The following is a 19,460-nucleotide window of genomic DNA, read 5'->3' as shown; positions in this document are numbered from 1 at the left end:
TTTTTGACATTTCGATTTCAGGCAGATTTTTTCTTTTTAAAGTTGGCACCACGCGGTGAGTGACGGGTTCTCAAATAAAGTCATTCCACTGTAGTCCGGCGCATGAGATTACCTGTTTTGAGCATGTTTTTAAAAATAAATATTGTGTCGCGAGCACTAAATTGATTTCTGACTTCCGAAGTTTTACTTCCGACATCATGACTGTCAGAACAAAATTTGAGATTGACACCAACACATTGTCGGAAGAGCGCTCGGAAGTGTGGAAATCGACTTACGAACTTCAAATTAGAGCCAGCGACGTTTTCAGTGACAAAACAAAGCTTGATTCTGTGACAGCTTACACCGTGCAGTGCTGCATATTTATTTTATTTTTTCGAATGGGAATGAATCTCGTCGGAAGTGGGCCTTGCTGCCAGTTCATCAGCGTCAGGCAAACAGTTTTGGACTAAATGCACAATAAATATAGACAATGACCTGACGGAACCTGCAAAGAGGAAAAAATGTGAAAAAACTAATTCATCTGCTGCCAGTCAACTGCTGTCACGAACTGTCAGATGCAGTCAGCAGCTTTTTGAGTGAAAGTATTCCCGCATAATGAAAAATGACATGCCATGCGGTCAAAATTACATGTGCTTTATAAGATATATTGTCACTATTCACTTCATTGTTAGCATACAATTTTAAGCTTGATTCACCATACCAAGCCTACATCAACACTTACTGTTAATACATAACATGCTGTCGATGTGTAATTATATAGTTCTTGAATTGTACATCTACCAACTGATGTATGGTACATCGAAAATTTTGTTCGAAAAAACGACCAGATTTAAATGTTAATTATACTTAACCGCCCATTACTCATATGGTAGTTTGGCCATTTACCATCTGAGCTACTGTTAAAACAGTATATTAGACTGTCCATTTATAGTTGACTGCTACTAGTGAGACCATCGCTACTATACCACTTATTCTCTTCAATTATAACAGATGCGGGCTACGTATGGTCCATGATTATGCGGGTTGGTATCCCAACTAAAATATTCCGCATATTTTTTGTTTTACGAAGACTTTTACTGTAACAAGTTTTCCGAATCATCCTGTCAACATGTTATGCTTTTAATCTCTTTTAATTAGTTATATCAAGCTCTATCTGGAATAAGGGCGAATGTCGCAAGAGAGGATTCTCTTCGTCGACTTCCCCTCTTTTTAATAAAAGTGACAAGCAGCTGATTTCTTTGTGGTTCATCACCTCAGCACGATAGAAAACAATGCGAACTTGCATTCTGAGGTGATAAACTGCAAAGAAATTCTCAGCTTGTCACTTTTATTTAAAAGAGGGGAAGTCAACGAAGAGAATTCTCTCTTGCGACATTCGCCCTTTTACCAGATAGAGCTTGATATATTAGTTATAAATATAGATATATAGGGTAAAGTGCCCAATAGTGGACCCCTAACCAATAGTGGACCCTCCAGCCATTTTTGCATTATTACAGCACAATGTCAACATTTTCCTATGAAATTCTATCGGGAGAACCTACCTTACAGTCCTATGATTTGATTAAATGCATTGGAAATGCTATGGAAAGTAAAATTAGATGATTTTTTACAATTCTATAAAAAATTAACACGAGAGTGTCCATTATAGGAATATTTTGGGGGGTCCATAATAGGGAAGAAGAACGTCCCGAAACGGGACATGAAAATCAAATGATGTGTCGACTACAGGGAAGCAATTTCCTATTATGGACCCCCAAGGGGTCTACTATAGGGCGAATTTAGTTAGACTTTAAAATGTTAATTTTGACGAATAACGTCGTGTATCTGGGTGTTTTATGTATGTATCGAGAAGAGGAGATGCAGAGCTTGTTGTTCGATATCAAGCAGAATTTATATGTTGAAAATTTCTACTCTTTATGACAGGAAGAGCAAAATTCCGCTACTAGGGGGTCCACTATTGGGCATTTTACCCTATATAAACGTAAAGGCGACATGAATATTGATAATTTGCCAGACTACTAGTATACGATAATAATAATTATTATTATTATTATTTATACACTCACGGCTCTGGTGAGTGTTATGAGACCGCTAACCCGACTTACCCAAAAACAAACCGGCGAATGAAGTAGTGACAACAAAACTGAAAATCTAATTGGATTTTACAAGGCGCGTAAAAACCGTAAAATCGGTCTCATTAAAACACAAACGCATATCCTTTTGTTAAATTAGAAAAAAAATCTTTCGATTTTAATGCTAGAAGCGGCTAAAATTTCCAGTAGTTTTCAAGTTTAATATAGTGAAATTGCAAAATGAGCATACCACCGATCGCCCAAATTAAAACCGAACCCAATCTTGAACAAGAAGAAACTCAAACAATTGCGACTACTTCCGGCATACCAGGGTCCGTTGAGTTGGTGGACCTCACCAACGACGAGTACTTCGATGAATTTAAGAACTTTCTTGCAAACATCGCGGACCACCGGAAGCAGGCTACCAGCAAACGCAACCGACAGGTAAAGCACGTTACCGAAGTGATGGCCCTTCAAGTGGTACACCTCCAGCGGATCAGTTTCTACCAGGAGTCATACGTTTGTTCCCTGTTTGGAATCGATTTCCGCAATGTGATGATCTACGGACGGATTACCCCCGGCAGGGTCAAACATGAAAACAATACACAGGTTTACAAGCTGGACGACGGATCGGGTGTGGTGGAGGTCCATTACGCTCACGGGTTGAAACGAGATTTGGGTGAGTGTTTTTTAATCGCTTGTAAAATAGTTGATTGAAAACATTATCATCGTAAGAATAAAATTAATAATGAAAGCCTGCTTTCGTTGACCTATATACTTATTTGATTTGATTGCATTTTCATCCCCAGACAACCTCACCGCTGTGAATTCCTGCGAAAACACCTTACAGACTCGCACTCCACTCAACGAGGATCAGGTTCCGAAAGATCCCCAGCAGTTGGCAGATCTGAAGTTACTCCTAGGCTTGGTAAAAACGCGCTGCCAGCAAAGGTTGCAGTATTTTCCTCTGGGCACGCGTTGTTTCGCCATAGGCAGACCCTTCATGAATCGAAGCGATCGAGTATCGATCTATGCCTACAGTATGCACGCCGACAACGATACAGTGGGCAGATCAACCGAGATCTTCTGGAAGACGCATCTGGCCTTGTGTTACGAACAAAAGTATGCAAGTGGTGCATTCTAAGAGGTAAGTAAATTGATTTATAATAGCACTGATTGGGTGATTTATTAAGATTGTGCCACGTTTGGCCTAATGCCTAATGTAGGCCTATTGACTTATACTGCCTCGGCTGCGTTGTCCAGCTGGGTTGCAGTCTAATGATTGTTCGTTCATATATTTAGTTCTAGCCTCTAGCTAGATACAGGTGTAATCGACCCAGCCTCATAGTTTCATTGACGCTAATAAAGGTCTTAATCGACTAAAATTACACGGGTGGTGAAAAAGAACTGGGTGTATTGTGCAACTGGAAGGAGTCACTGTAATTGTTATCGTAACCGTCGCGGAATGCAACATTTCCTGGAAAATTATTTTGCGGAATGTACATTGCGCGGAATCTAACCATTTAGCAGAACACCGTACTTCGTTTTACCTATATTGAGAAAAACAGAGGCGGCTAGCAATTTTGTACTCACTTCCAGGAGCACTTCCGAGCTTCGATAATGATGAGCTAACGTAAAAATATTCCATGTTTCATGACAAACCGTCGAATCAGTTCTCGTCTTCGGCCAGTTAATCAAAATTTACGGGTCGATTGATTGCCAATCCGGAGATGACGAGTTCGATTCTCGGTAAGGTCTAGGATGTTTTCGGTGCGAAATATTTTCGACTCCCTGGGCCCTCCTGTATCCAATCCATTGTATTTGTCACACAAGATACATACTCATGGGCATAGGAAAGCTTTCAATTAAGAGGAAATGCTAATAAAATACTAAATTAAGGACAAGTTCCAGTTGGAATGTAGACTGTAGAGCCATAGAAGAAGAATCGGGAGTTTCTATCAATACTGCTTGATACTGAACATCTTGGATGAAAAAAAATCGTTGTCTTACGTTAATATTTTCAATTCATCATTTAGAACGATTTTTTCTTTCATAAAACTGCATGCAAAGATCGATTTTATTTCTTAAAAAATGTTTTAACTTTTAGGAGCTTTCCATCTTGCAAATGTAGATCTGAGTTTGAGAAGACATTTTCGAAGAAGCTAGTTGCAGAATTGCAGATTTATAATTACACAGGAAAAGTGCATTTTTATTGAGTCGATTAGAGGTTTTGTAAAAAGGTGATTCTACTCGAATAAAGATTATCATTAAACATACAAACTTGTGTCTATTTTATATTATGTTCGCTATTGTATATTCTGTTTAATGGTTCATAAACAATCACCGCAGGGACTCCACTTTGGAACCAATTTTCCACGCAACACGGAATAATAATTGAAGCAAATAAACAAAACAATAATTTTGCATACAATAGAACACAATCGAATTCCACGAGAGCGTCGCAGCAGCTTAAGCCGTCTTTGCACGTATCGCCGCACGTTTGCTGGTGACGGCCTGGAAACCGGACTTAATACTAGCCACCGAGCATCGCGACCCGCACGATTCGCACTGCAGGAAGAACAGACGGGTGTCCTTCTGGAGAATGGTTTCGGGCGAGCGGCAGGTGTGACACGTCACGTACTCCTTGATGTACCGCCGGAGCACGTTTTCGATCTGTTTCGGCTGGAAGCGACCCTTGATGATGAGCTGCGAGTTACCGTCCACCGAACCACTCGTACCCAATTCGGCCAGCAAAAAGTCCAGCAAATGCTTCGGCTGTCTGTGCAGGGTTTTGCAGATTTCCGTGAAGTTGGCGAAGGAGGTTTTCTTGGTGCCGACACGGAGGACCTGAGGAGGACGCATGACGAACTTTGGTTTCCTGCCAGCCGCCATGTCCGGATTTTTGTCCAGGATAATTTCAAACACACGCTGCAGCAGTTCATCGTAAGTGTAGTCACGATCCGTTGCCGCCCATGGGGTACACTGTTCGTCAACTGTGAAGATGAGAGAATGCAAGATGCGATTAGAACCAAGGAAAAGTAATGAAGGATCAATTGTTAGAAAACTTGTTACAATACCGAATTCCGTTACGAGTCCATCGTTATCCGTAAGGCATGTAATGTTAAGAGACTCGTGATAACTTTCGACAACATTCGCATTATAAAAATATTATTAAATGTCTACTAAAGTAGGTATCATTTTTGCGAAAAGAAAACTGAAGTATAAAAACATTATAGATAGATGATCAAAATTAAAATACATCTCACACAAATATGTTAATTCGGTTGTTTAGAAATATTACAACAACAAAATTTACTATTTTACTTTTGTTGAAAGGATGCACTGCTTCGAAAGATAAATGAAAAAGATTCTACTGACGACAAAATTAGAAACATGAAAACCAAATGGTTTACGTGGTTTGCTAATAAACCACGTCTTAACAGAAATGCACAAAACTTACCATTCTCCTTTTCCTCCTCCCGCGCGGCATCCTCCGCTTCCATCAGTTCGGTCAGATCCTTCTTCTTCTTCTTTTTCTTCTTCATGCTGAAATCGATCTTCATATCATCATCCAATCCATCGTCCCCGCCGAAGCCACCACCTTCGCCCTCATCGGCCCCCTTGGACTCCTTCTCGGTTTCACCACCGTCCACTCCGGCCAGGGCACTGTCGATGTCTTCCAAATTGAACGGCTTCTTCTTCTTCTTTTTCTTCTTGCCACCGAATGTGTCCAGATCTAAATTATCGTCCATGTCGTTTCCGGCATCGTTCGAAGCACCGCCAGCAACGGACGCTTCACTGGCCGCTCCGGTTGCAGTTTCAGTATCCGGGACTTCTGTGTCTTCTTCCGCGGCCATAGCACCGTCCAAATCGAACGGGGTCTTCTTCTTCTTCTTTTTCTTCATCAACGAAGGATCAAAGATCTGCAATGCGAACAAAATGGAAAAGATTGTTTCTTTGTGTAGGCAAATATGCGCTTATTCTAAGAGTACAGTGAAGCAGAATGGGTCGATTTCGACTCTACTCTCGTGAATCATCGACCATGCTATTCAAATGAGATCATGCAACTTTTCTTACTTCATTCGAACAATAAAGAATAATAAAACTTTTTCACGAACATACATCCCAATATCCGCCTTCACACAAGTAGAAAAGATGGTCTTAGTTTTCAAATGGTGTTATGCAGAAATTAGAAAAAATACATATTGAACAATCGGCAATATGTCCATTATTTTTAGATAAATGGCGTTCTCTGTAAAAACGCACCAAAACTTCGATATTTCACTCAAATCTAAATTCATTTCAAATATACGGCAGCAAAACTTATGTTGCGCACTAATTGAGAATATTTTACGGACTGCACATTCTGAAGCGACACATTTCAAGAGTGCCGAACCTGCAGCTATACATCGAATTGTCGGCACTGAATGCGAATATGTACCGATAGGAATCCGAAATTAAAATTAGAGGGGAATTGACTGAACACGTAAATATCTAGCATTATACAACGGACACTACACCACACCCAGTGGACCAGTGGAGAATTTTCCGCTTTACAGAAGAAACGAAGCGTTGATTTGATGATAGCAAATAATAGAGGTTATAAACCATAGAGGAAGAATATCGCTGGCGAAACATCCTTTGCTGGCGAGGATAGGAAAGTTGTTTGGAAACGAGAACAAACGGAACTGTAGCAAACGGATTATTTTAACACATTTTTTTAGATCAATAAAAAGGCAATACTGATGTATATGTATATTAACATATGAACGGTTTTGACAGAATTAATCTACAGTGGTGCTATCTATTTATTTTCTAGCTGCTTTTTTATTGATCCATTTCAAACATTAAGGTAGAGGATTTTTAGTCGTCAGAATTTAAATATCTATATACTGTGTCTAGACTATAAGCTATCTTGAGTCATGAGACATGGGATATATTGATTAGTTAATGTAATATGTTTTTCAGTTCGGCTCATTGAAAAATTTAAAATATGAATTACAAGTTTTGGAAATTCAAGTCCTTCGTCAATGTTTTGTCCATCGGCATCACGAGCTAAAATATTTTGGCTTCGACTGTTATTTGAAGTTTTGAACTATATGTACAGCGATTATATGAAGAATCGTTAATGTTTCGCTTATAATGCTTAATGTTAGTGCTTCTCGTTAGAATTTTGATCAGTATTATAGGTAGGATGCTTGCCTTCAGGCAGGTAAATTGAATTCCGAAAAGTAATTGAGCTTAACCTCGAAATAACATGGTGCCTGAGGTCTGCAGGTACTTGTTGGACGGGGTCCAACATGGCACTCTCGAAAAACGCTAAACCATTATTTCAGCAAGCAAAACTTACCGCATCATCTTCAGCCATAGTTGTGGAAAAAATGTTTCACTAAATTGCACGGAAATAGACCGGGATATTACCCAAAAATGCACTTTTTTTCACTAGCAGGATCTTCCAACTTGATGATGTTGCATCAGAAAAAGTTTCCCGTTTTCCACCTTCACTTCGTGTTTGACGTTTGGGTTTGCGGTTCCGTTTCCACTGCGCTCCCTTGTCATCGAAATGGTTGTCAAAAACTAATGTATTTTCGTATTTCAGGTAACGAAATAAAAAAAGTTTTTGAAGGGTCAGTGAACAGGCACACACACGCGTACTTCAGTTCACCCAAATGTGGGTGAAGAGTACCTTTTTTTCATTTTTTTGTGTCTTGAGCAAGGGTAAACGGAAATCTGCAGACACCTGAGGAGGTTAAGTCAGACTCAGGTAGTGTGGAGAGCCGGTTGTATACCAGGAGCTCAGTTCGGATCCGGTGGTGGCGGAACTGGGCTTCTCGGTCAATCGGAACTGGCAGCGTTTCCAGCAGTGCGTCGATAACACCGTCGACTACGAGGTGCGTCCGGAGACGCCGGAAAGTATCGACCGCCAGCTGTGCGCTATCGAGGAGGCGATCACGGCGGCCCGAGAGCAACACGTACCGACGGCTCGGCAGGTAAGCAACTCCTTAAACATCGATACACTCACCAAAGATTTGATTCGATTGCGGAATGTCACTCGCAGGCAGTTTCAGCGTACTGGACTGCCTGAGCTTAATACTAATGACACACTGGTGGTACAAGTACCATGGTACAAGAATCTTGAAATGAGTACCATACCAATTATTGTCTTTATTAAAGATAGTCTTGGAATAATTTTCTTGTTCTCTTGTACCATGGTACAAGTACCACAGGTGTGTCCTTAGTATAAGGCACGCTGCAATCGAATCACAAAAATTATCAAGGCCAGAATGGTGGACCTCAAAAATAACGACTTCTCGAATAAGATCCGCACTCTCCCAGATTATGCTAAGCCGTTCTGGAAAATGACCAAAATTCTAAAATCCAAGCCTCGGCCCATTCCACTTTTGATCCCACTAGACAATAATGGCTCTAAGGATCGCTTGATAACTCCTGCAGAGAAGGTCGCTGAAATAGGTCGTCACTTCGTCAGCTCACACAATCTTGGGCAGAACATCGTCAGTCCACACGAAGCAGCCGTCAACGAGCATGCTAACAACATCCATTTGATTCCCAACGACTTCTCGGAGGAGTTGGAGATCTCAGCTGACGAATTGACGGCCTATATCAAATCGTCGAAGCACATGAAGGCCCCAGGCTTCAACAGCATCCTGAATCTCGAGCTCAAACACATGAGTGCTCCGTTCTTTGAGCACCTCTCGCTGATCTTTAATCAGTGTCTCCGGCTTAGCTACTTCCCATCGTCCTGGAAGTCAGCGAAAGTCATCCCCATCCGGAAGCCTGGGAAGGATCCTTCCTCCCCCAAAAGTTATCGACCCATCAGCCTTCTCTCAGGGTTATCCAAGCTATTCGAAAAAGCTATTCATCATCGGTTACTTGAGTCTGCCGAAAATCTCAACATCTTGCTCGAGGAACAGTTTGGTTTCCGACGCGGTCGGTCAACTGTACACCAACTGACCCGAGTTGCCAACGTCCTCAGACGGAACAAGTTTGTCTCGAAAACATCCGCCATGGCCTTACTCGATGTCGAGAAGGCATTTGACAATGTATGGCATGATGGCCTGGTGTACAAACTACAACGCTACAATCTTCCCAGCTACCTGGTGAAAATCAACAACAATTACCTGTCGGCAAGGACATTCCGGGTCTCAATCAGCGGAGCGAGTTCCAATGCGCACAACATCGTCGCAAGCGTTCCCCAGGGCAGTATCCTCGGGCCCCTGCTTTTCAATCTGTTCACCTCCGACATGCCAGAACCTCCAGAAGGCGGCATTCTGTCTCTGTTCGCAGATGACACATCCATCGTCTACAACGGTAGAGTGATCAGAGCGCTAGTGGCAAAACTCCAACGGGGCCTGGATGCCCTGACAGAGTACCTCACCAGCTGGAAGATCTGTATCAACGCGGCGAAGACCCAGGCCATCATTTTCCCCCACTCCAAATCCCCTAAACTTGTTCCGCCTGGGGACTGTAAAATCATCCTCAATGGCACGACTGTGGAATGGGCCAATGAGGCCGGCTACCTTGGCTTGACCCTCGACAGCAAGCTTATTTTCAGGCAACAGGTTGACAAAACGGTGACAAAGTGTAACGTCTTGTTGAAACTACTGTACCCTTTGATCAACCGCCGGTCGTCATTGTCCCTGAAAAATAAGCTTGGGGGTCATCCACAAATTACGTAAGGGTTTATTTGCCATTTTTTGTACCCCCCTCCCTCCCTTGTAAGGCATCATAAGATTTTCAAAGACCCCCCTCCCCTCCCTAACATCTTAGTAAGATTTCATTTTTTTTCATTAAAATTATTCAAAATTGCTTGTGAAATGTTCTTAAAGCAGTTTATGTTTTTATTGAAACTTTGAATACAAAAGAAAGTTGAATAAAAAAATAATAAATCAATTTTGGCGCAAACGAATCAGCAGAACCATCAATTTATGTGCTCTTACGATTCAGCAAACATAAATGATTATCAGCTGCTGTGAACTCATTTGTTACCCAGGCTTCGACGGCTTGAACCTCAGCAAAATAATCGTCCATTGATTGTTGCGTTGAGTTGCGTTGTCGGTATCAACATCCTCTTCATCCATCCAGTCAACATCTTCAGCTCCTGTGTAATCGTCACGGATCACACACAGCAATTCTTTACATCGGCGAGCTGTTACTCGCACGGGACGAACTTTACCAGATTGTTTGTTGCACGAAGATCCATGAACCGATTTAGTGTGTATTGTGTATACCAGCAGCTTTCATCGATGCCAAATACAAACCACAAGTCTCACAGGTTCTTTGTTTGATTTCATTACGAAGCGAAGGGCAGTTCATGTCGTATGGTACATTAACCATGTCAGAATCAACAGGTATAGGTACACCCAATGCAAGACGCTGGAACAGAGGCAAAAACCGATCTGTCTGTTTTACATCACCTGGTCTTGGTACCATGATACCCACACTAGATTGACTCAATGGGCAAGGTGGTGGAAGGAACCTGTTCGGTAAAACATGGAGATAGCTGTAGCACAGACAAACAGACGTAACACTGAGGAAATTCCCATCGACCATGAGCTCAACGGTCGTTTTAAATTCAACTGCTTGCGAGTTTCACATCCAGGGGCGCGCGCGTCGTATACCTGTGTATTTGACATCTCACACTAGCGCATTCTGTTGACATTGTTGTACTAAACTTTGTTTCGTACAAAATGCACGTTAGGTGGTGGTAAAATAACTGGGCGATGGATTTTGGAACAAATTGTTCTAGCTGTTACGTCTGTTTGTCTGTGGCTGTAGTAAACGAGAGGGAATCACGAGGAAAAACGGGAAAATCAGTCGCGGAAGAAACTGTTACACAGAACAGTTATTAACTGAGGATTTCACTGCGAAGTAAATAAGGCGACTTGACTAGGCACGAGAGTAAATAATAAAAGGAACACAAAACAAAAAGAGAATATTCCTGAATTGCGATTTGACAGATAGAGAGTGAAATATTTCAAGTGCACACTGAAAATGAAATGCACTATAAATAAGATTAGCTAATTTTGTTAATATTGGGTACACTGTTAGCGTTGTGAAACGGAAAATAAAAGAAAAGAAAGAAAAACGATTGATGAAACGCTACACGTAAAAAAATAACCTTATATGTTATGGCAAAAACCCATTCGAAAATACTTATACTCTTCATTATGCCACCTAATGAATGATCCCATATCAAAAAGCTAATAACATACATAAGTTAATGAAAAGTATAAGTTTCCGAATGTATGTGACTAATGCGATGTATAAGTTTTTTCTTATACATGTCATTAAGCGCCTGCTTTGGCAAAAAAGTATTAGAAATATAAATAATAAACAACATTAAATTTTTTTACGTGTATGTCACGGAAGCAGAAAAACGCAAAGTTTGATAGGGAGAGCTTTTGAGATTTGCGGAAATAGATTGTGTGAAAGAGATCGAGATTCATTCAGTGATCGATTTTAACCGAGGATAGTCGTGTTTTGCCTATACGTAAAATTATTACAAAGTTTCGCGTGCGTTTCGTTGGAATACAACGACATGTTGGAATACGACATGGCACAGTCGGCAGGTAAGATAAATTAAAGAAAACATGTCTACGAGTATGATTTCTGCAAATTGATTTCTTTGAGAAAAAATGCCATCCTGCGCGAGAGGTCACGGACAGGGTGGCCACTGAAATTCGATTTTCAAATTCCCGGTTTTTTCCCGCTTTTCCCGATAAATTTTGACAAATTTTCCCGGTTTTTATTTAACTTGGAACAAATAGGGTAAAAGTTTTTGAACTTTTACAAGGTGTTTTATTTTCTGACCAAACCGGAAGTCAGTTTTATATCGAAGCAACTGATAATTTGTAAAGAACTTTTGAAATAGATACATTACATTACTAACAACGTGTTATGCGAAATGCTTTAATCGACAGGTACACTGAAATATGGTAATACCACATTAGCAACTAATTACAAAGATTTGATTTTTAGTTGCAAAACTTTCGCCATTTTTTGGTTGTTGCTGTGAAGTTTCGTAAGTTTCTGACCAAGCCGATGGATATTGCATGCCAGTCTGGTTCTTCCTTTTTAGAGCATAATATTCAATGAAAACGTAAAGTATCTTGGAATACAGCCGAAACATGTTGAATGTTTAGCTCTCGGTTTGATCTTATTCAGCTGTTTTTATTTCCGAAAACCTTCCTGAGTATCTGATGCTTTTTAAATTATCGTAATTAAATTAATGTTTTAAACTAAGAGAACTTAGCAATGAAGTAACCAGTAACCTCATCATAGTTATTTTGTATCGCTTTTCTGAATTCCACGAATTTGAACACAGATTTAATTTCTTTTTTAAATTTTTAATTAATTTCTGATCAAAATATTCATTTTTTTTCTAAGATGGATTTAAGCCCATTTTGGGCAATCAAAACATTCGATTCGTAATTTAATCAATAAATTATACTTTTTAAATTTTTAGAACATAACTGCAGGACTGTACATATTTTTTTCTCTTCATGCACAGTGAATATTTTGAAACCACGTTAGTTTCAAACTGTGAAAAAATTAGACCAAAAAGAACGGTTCACTAATTTTAAAACGCTGACCACTTGGAACGCCACTATCTCTACACGTAAAAAATAACCTTATATGTTATGGCAAAAAACCATTCGAAAATACTTAAGCTTTCAGTACACTGTTTGTTTAATCGACAAATATTTGTCATAGCCTGTTTTAACAAAATTTGACGTTTGCTGATTATTTGTCATGTGCCAGTACACTATGAGCAAATATTTGAATAAAACCTATTTGTCAAATACTATGTTTGAAAACTTTGGTTGACTATTTGTCAAATGTTGTTCAAAAGACAGTACATTGTTTGTCGTCAAACTCGCATTAGACATTGTACAAGAACTTTTTCAGAATGTCCACCGCCGATTTTTACGACCTTTTAAGTTTGGTTGGACCTCAGAAGTTGAGATTCGTATCCAGAAGCAGGACACGAGTATGAGCAAATCAATATCTCCAGTAGAAAGATTAACCCTGACGTTGAGATTCTGCGCTACCGGAGAAAGCATCAATGCAATATTTTTTCAGGATTCCACTGACGACAATCTCCAGAATTGTTCCAGAGGTTTGCCGGGCCATATATGAGGCCCTTAAGAATCTTCTATCATCTATCATTGGAGAATTAAGCCCCAAACGCAATACAACGGAACGGCGACGGAAACGGAAAATTTGACAGTTAGCCCATATATTTTCTGTCAAATTTGCCGTTTCCGTCGCCGTTCCGTTGTATTGCGTTTGGGGCTTTAATCCCTATGTTAGAAATGAGTACCCTAGAATTTTACAATTTTGTTGCAACATTTATAAAACTCGCAATGTGCTGCAACATTTATAAAACTCGCAACTGTATCAAGGAGGATTACGCCTTTTTTCTTATGAGCAGTTTCTTCTAACTTTATTTATACTGCCGGTAGACGCATAATTGTTTCATGTTTGCTGGGATTTCCTTGGTCTATTTCCCTCTATTTTTCCCCGAACGTTTGGGTCCCCAGGTCCGATTACACCACATGAGTGGAATAATCTGTTTTTAAATCTTATTTCCAAGGAATTGTCTACGGAACATCATTTGGAACCGAATCTCTAAACAATGTGGAAAATATTGGACTGCTCTGAGGATAATCCGCACATATTTATCGGAGAAAATCCATAAATTTTTATTTTGAGATTTATGTGTACACACTTAACCATCTACTATCCCAGAACGCACTTAAAACAAACAGGACCAAGTTATTTTTCTAGATTTGTTCTTTTCTTTTTCGTTCTGGATCAGTCAATTCGTCCAAGTTTAAAATTATTTGTAAGTATTTGCAACTCAACATCGGTAAAGAGTTGCAAACATAATCAATTATTTAACAGTTTTGACAGTACACGATTTGTCATTTCTGCAAATATTTGTTATGCGCAGTGTTGTAAATATTTGATAAACGAATATTTGACAAGTCAGTACACACAAAGCAAATATATTTTTTGAAATTTAGCAAATATTTGTCAATTAGACAAACAGTGTACTGAATGCTTTATACTCTTCATTATGCCACCTAATGAATGATCCCATATCAAAAAGCTAATAACATTCATAAGTTAATGAAAAGTATAAGTTTCCGAATGTATGTGACTAATGCGATGTATAAGTTTTTTCTTATACATGTCATTAAGCGCCTGCTTTGGCAAAAAAGTATTAGAAATATTAATAATAAACAACATTATTTTTTTTTACGTGTAGAATGATCCATTTCTATTAATATATAAATTATTCAACATATTCATTTTTTCCGTATTCTGTAATAAAAGTCTTGGACACTAGAGAAATAATTTAAAGGTTAATACATTCATTCAAAAGAAGGAATATTTCAATATTCGATTCTATCCGTGCCTCATAACACAATATATGATGTCATTTGAAACTGAAATCAAAATGATCTAGTAATGGATCTGGATCTGCACCAGTACCTGTACCTCGCACACACACAAGAACTAAATTAAATAATTCATTTAGAATGCGACTGTAGAATGAGCATTAAAGAGCAAATCTTTTCCTTATCTCAACTCCATCAAAAATTTTGAAAATTTTTTAGTGTGACTTGACGAAAATATTTTTTTCCCGGTCCATATCCTGAATTCCCGGTTTTTCCCGCTTTTTTTCCCGGTGACTTCAATTTCCCGTCTTTTTCCCGCTTTTCCCGTTTTTCCCGGTTCGGTGGCCACCCTGCACGGAGTAAAATGGCTTACCATGCGATGGTGTTGATAAGAGAAAATGTTTTGCCGTGCGAGAGGTCACGGAATAAAATGGCTTACCATGCGATGGTCATGGGTAGAGCAAATGTTTTGCCGTGCGAGAGGTCACGGAATAAAATGGCTTACCATGCGATGGTCGTGGGTAGCGCAAATGTTTTGCCGTGCGAGAGGTCACGGAATAAAATGGCTTACCATGCGATGGTCATGGGTAGAGCAAATGTTTTGCCGTGCGAGAGGTCACGGAATAAAATGGCTTACCATGCGATGGTCATGGGTAGAGCAAATGTTTTGCCGTGCGAGAGGTCACGGAATAAAATGGCTTACCATGCGATGGTCATGGCTGAAATAAATGTCTTATCGCATGGTTACAAATTCAAAGAATTAAACCTATCTTCACGTAGTAAGCACTTAACTAAGGTTTATTTTTTTCTCCTTTACGACAATATTTCAGAGGAGCCATCGGCAAAGTCGAAGAAAAGCAAGTTCAAAGAAATGGCACGTCAGCTGGCTGCCGAACAAGCTAAAAACAAGGTACTACGGAAGAAGCTCAAGAAAAGCAAGGAGAAAACTAAACTTCTTGCCCAAAAATTAGAGAAAACAACGACGGATGACAGAAGAAGTTCTTCAAATGGAAGTACAATGTTCGATTTGGATAGAGGAAATGGATTCGAAAGCACACGCAATACTGGCCCAACCATTTTCAATGAAAATCAAGAAGTGCCACTCGATAGTAACGTACAGACTGCGAGTGATACAAACTTGGGCGATTCACGTGGATCGCTTCCGAACGAAGCTCAGGATAAATCCCAGCACGATGCGCTGGATACGAGTGATTCGAATAAAAGGGAATCGTCGCGTTTCTTGTCATCTGATGAAGAATCCCGGATCAGCACTGCAAGAAGAACGACTAGGCCGAATCAGGAGGACTTTCAAGTAAGCTTCATGCGGAATGTAACGAATCCGGAACAGTCCCGTTTCTTCTCTTCGATGAATCAACTTTCGGTGGCCTCCATAAATGTTCCCGAATGCAAACCAACAGATGACGGAGATATTCACCGACAGACGTTCGAGCAATGGAAGGACCTGTTAGTTGACTCTATGAGCCTCGCTGGAATCGACGACGAACACACAAGGTTCACAGTGTTCAAGGTGAAAGCCGGTATTAAGCTGTTGGAGATATTTAGAAACACCAAATCTAACAGTAACGATCCAGATCCACAATCAAAGCCGTTTTCTAACGCAATGCAGCGGCTTAGGCCGTACTTTGGATCGGGCTCGGATGTTATGCTGATGCGAAGAAAACTGGCTTTGATGGCCCAACGACCCGACGAAACGGACTTAGCATACATCAGCAGAGTAGGATCTACTGCACGACTTTGTGGATTCGACAATGGAAAGGAGTTTGAGGAGATAGTAGCTACCATTGCTGAACATGCTCGCCATAAGGAGGTGCGCACAACAGCACTGAAGATGTTAAGTAAAATGGATGTTTCACTGATCTCATCGATAAGGTTAGAGAAATAGAGTCCATCAGATTGAACGAGGAATATGTCATGCGAAAACAAGTAAGGTCGGACAGCGTTTCAGTAGCTGCTATTACCACCCCGTACCACAGTCAACGTAAATACTCAGAACGATTCCAGGGACGCAACAAGCCATACCAACGATCAGTACAAAAACCCAGAGGTGGGTGGAAAGCACATCGTGGGGGACATTTCAGCAACAACGAGAAAAATCAATCGAGGGTGAGGTGCTGGAGATGTGACAGTGTGTTTCATTCATCGGATGAATGTTACACCAGAGACAAAATTTGCAATAACTGTGGAATCAAAGGGCACATCCGACGTGCCTGTCCAGCTGGCTTCGAGGGAGGTGACATGCGACGAATGACCACTCGTGACGAGCCACATACGATCGCCATTTTAGAAAAAACGGAAGAGGACACTACTGAAATCGATAAAGTACTACCAGGTACAGCATTAGCTGATTTCGGAAACGCTCAACTAAAACTGATCGCCAATGATGATAAAGTAATTGTAAACGACCAACCATCACTGGATAATATTCGTAGTAGCATTTCACAGAACATAAAATCCTTACATCGAACACAAGCAGCATCAAGCGATATCGACGATGGTTATATCAACGCCAAGGTGGCGGGTATGAATTTCGTCTTCCTCATAGACTCAGGAGCTCAGGTGAATACATTCACCGAACAGATGTTCCGGAAATTGATCGCGACTCCACAATCAAGTTTAATGTTCAAAACTCTGCTGACCACCCACTCAAAGCATACGCTACAGAGAAGTCTATCGAGGTTCTTGCTACATTTGAAGCATACCTTTCCATCACAGAAGACCGGCCAATTCTTCTAGAGAAGTTTTACGTCGTCAGGGAGAGTCGTGCGCTTCTCAGTACACACTTAATCGCCAGAATTATTCTCGGTAATATAAAATGACGAACGTGGTCGGTAAAGCATATTTTTACTGAAATTTCGGTGGAAAATAAGACCTTCAACTTGATTACTGAATTCCGGCAAACAAGTTTGCCACAGTCATCGGTAATCTGAATTGATCCGAATCTCGGTAAATCCCTTGTGTCAAAAATAAGAAACACACGCGTGTTTGATAGAAAAATAAACGGACACAAGTTTTCATTGTTGCAATTTAATATTACCTATTCGTGTAAGTAATCCAATTTAATTTTACTGTTTTTTTATTTAAAATATTAATGTATGGTTTTTTCGTTTCAGTTTCAATTCAAGAATTAATTCCATTTGATATGAATAGTGGAGAAACAAACTTGCTGCTGTTTTAAACGCCGTAAAAATCGAAAGGTCGAGGAATTTTTGCAAAGCAGATCGTTGAACAAAAAGTGTGTGCCTGATCTGCCGGAAAAATGGAGGGGTGTAAAGATCCAAAAGTATTTGATTTGTCCATCTGTACCGCGGAATGCTCTAAAAACTTCGACCAATTCGCGCGGTTAGCCGGATTTGTAAAAATCGATTCTATCGGTTCTCCCTCAAGTCCTCAGATCTTCACGTGCTACGATATTGTACCCATTTGTGTTGTATTCTTTGTCTTCCCATGTTGTGAATAAAATAAAACAGACAAAAAAGTGACCTCCAGCAAAGACAATCAATACTACATTGATTGATAGTTTTATAATAAAATAAGACCGAATAAATGCCTATAAGTAAATTCATATTGGTTATTGTTTTAATTTTTTATTTCATTGTAAATATGGATATCAAAAACATTATATTACTGAATCTCGGTAAAACACTATACCGAGTCATTCGGCACCGCACTACCGAACGACTCAGTAAATTTTGACAGCTGCACGGTTACGTACATTTTACGACCAGTCGGTAATTTGATCTTTTGCCGAGATTTTTACCGAACTGTCGGCTGTTGGATTCTCGGTAATTCATTTTGCCGGCTTCGGCAAAATAAATTAAGTGTGTAGGTCAACTGCTTCTAGATACAGTATTTTGATGTTAGGCTTGAAGGTACCGGTAGATTCATCTAAGGATTATTATTCAGTAGCACAGTATTCTGTAGAAATTGCTGCTATAGAAACGAAAGAGGTTTTTCCCAAGTTTAACATTCCACCAGTGAAAATATTCTACGATAAATATAAACCACCATGCAGAACAATATTTTCAAACATACCCCTAGCAGTTAAACCTTTGTTTGAAAAAAGGCTGGAAAACTTGGTATCGGCAAATATTATCGAGCCCATTGCAGACGGTATGGATACTACATTTTGTTGAAGAGTCCAGGCATCTTACAAATTTTTATACGGAATTCGGGATGTTCCGTTGCGTGCGATTGCCATTCGGCCTTTGTAATGCCCCGGACCTGTTTCAAGAGGCTCTACAGCGTAAGGTGCTGGAAGGCTGCAAAGGTTGTAAGAACTATTTGGATGACGTCTTGGTTTTTGGGAATACCAAAGAAGAACACGACGAAAACTTGGCGGTTGTACTGGCACAACTAGAAAATCATAACGTTAAACTAAATAACAGTAAATGCACGTTCGGCACACAAAAGGCGGAATTCTTAGGATTCACTTTGACCCCGGATGGATGGCGAATCAATGAAGAGAAGGTCGCTGCTATTAAACATTTTCGAAGGCCATCGACATGCTCTGAAGTAAAGAGCTTCTTGGGATTGGTCACCTTCATCGACAAATTCATACCTCATCGAGCAACAAAGACCGAGTGCCTACGACGATTGGCGACTTCGGACTCCTTTTATTGGACTGATAATGAAGAATCGGAGTTCGAATACATTAAGGAGGAGGCCTTAACATCAATCAAATTGCTTGGCTACTATAACATAAACGACAGGACAGAATTATTCGTGGATGCGTCCCCAATAGGTTTGGGAGCGGTTTTAATCCAGCTTAACGCGGAAGGAACTCCTCGAATCATCGCTTGCGCTTCCAAGGTACTGACCACAGCTGAGCAAAAATATCCACACACGCAAAAAGAAGCATTGGCGGTAGTGTGGGCAGTTGAAAAATTTTCATTCTATCTGCTGGCCAAGAGTTTTGTAGTTCGTACGGATGCAGAAGCCA

At 40.1% G+C, this 19,460-nt stretch overlaps 2 protein-coding genes across 2 annotated transcripts; one reads left to right on the top strand and one right to left on the bottom strand.

Moving 5' to 3' along the window:
• Positions 1-2,159: 2,159 nt before the first annotated feature.
• Positions 2,160-4,352, top strand: LOC134210752 (uncharacterized). Its single transcript, XM_062686999.1, has 3 exons — positions 2,160-2,751; positions 2,882-3,219; positions 4,180-4,352. Exons 1-2 carry the CDS (start codon positions 2,313-2,315, stop codon positions 3,214-3,216), a joined length of 774 nt encoding a protein of 257 aa, XP_062542983.1. The 5' UTR covers positions 2,160-2,312; the 3' UTR covers positions 3,217-3,219; positions 4,180-4,352.
• Positions 4,254-7,606, bottom strand: LOC134210751 (eukaryotic translation initiation factor 2 subunit 2). Its single transcript, XM_062686998.1, has 3 exons — positions 7,423-7,606; positions 5,533-5,995; positions 4,254-5,065 (listed from the first exon to the last, which is right to left on the bottom strand). Exons 1-3 carry the CDS (start codon positions 7,438-7,440, stop codon positions 4,542-4,544), a joined length of 1,005 nt encoding a protein of 334 aa, XP_062542982.1. The 5' UTR covers positions 7,441-7,606; the 3' UTR covers positions 4,254-4,541.
• Positions 7,607-19,460: the final 11,854 nt, after the last annotated feature.

The sequence above is a fragment of the Armigeres subalbatus genome, chromosome 2 (genome assembly GCF_024139115.2).
Source record: "Armigeres subalbatus isolate Guangzhou_Male chromosome 2, GZ_Asu_2, whole genome shotgun sequence".
NCBI lineage: Eukaryota > Metazoa > Arthropoda > Insecta > Diptera > Culicidae > Armigeres > Armigeres subalbatus.
Note: the sequence above shows the minus strand (reverse complement) of the source record. Positions and strands in the feature narration are given on the sequence as shown.

Coding starts and splice junctions, on each gene's coding strand:
- LOC134210751 (XM_062686998.1), bottom strand. Junction 5,066..5,532: donor GGAGGAGGAAAAGGAGAATG/GTAAGTTTTGTG, acceptor TCATCTTCACAG/TTGACGAACAGTGTACCCCA.
- LOC134210752 (XM_062686999.1), top strand. CDS start 2,313: ATGAGCATACCACCGATCGCCCAAATTAAAACCGAACCCAATCTTGAA. Junction 2,752..2,881: donor CGGGTTGAAACGAGATTTGG/GTGAGTGTTTTT, acceptor TTTCATCCCCAG/ACAACCTCACCGCTGTGAAT.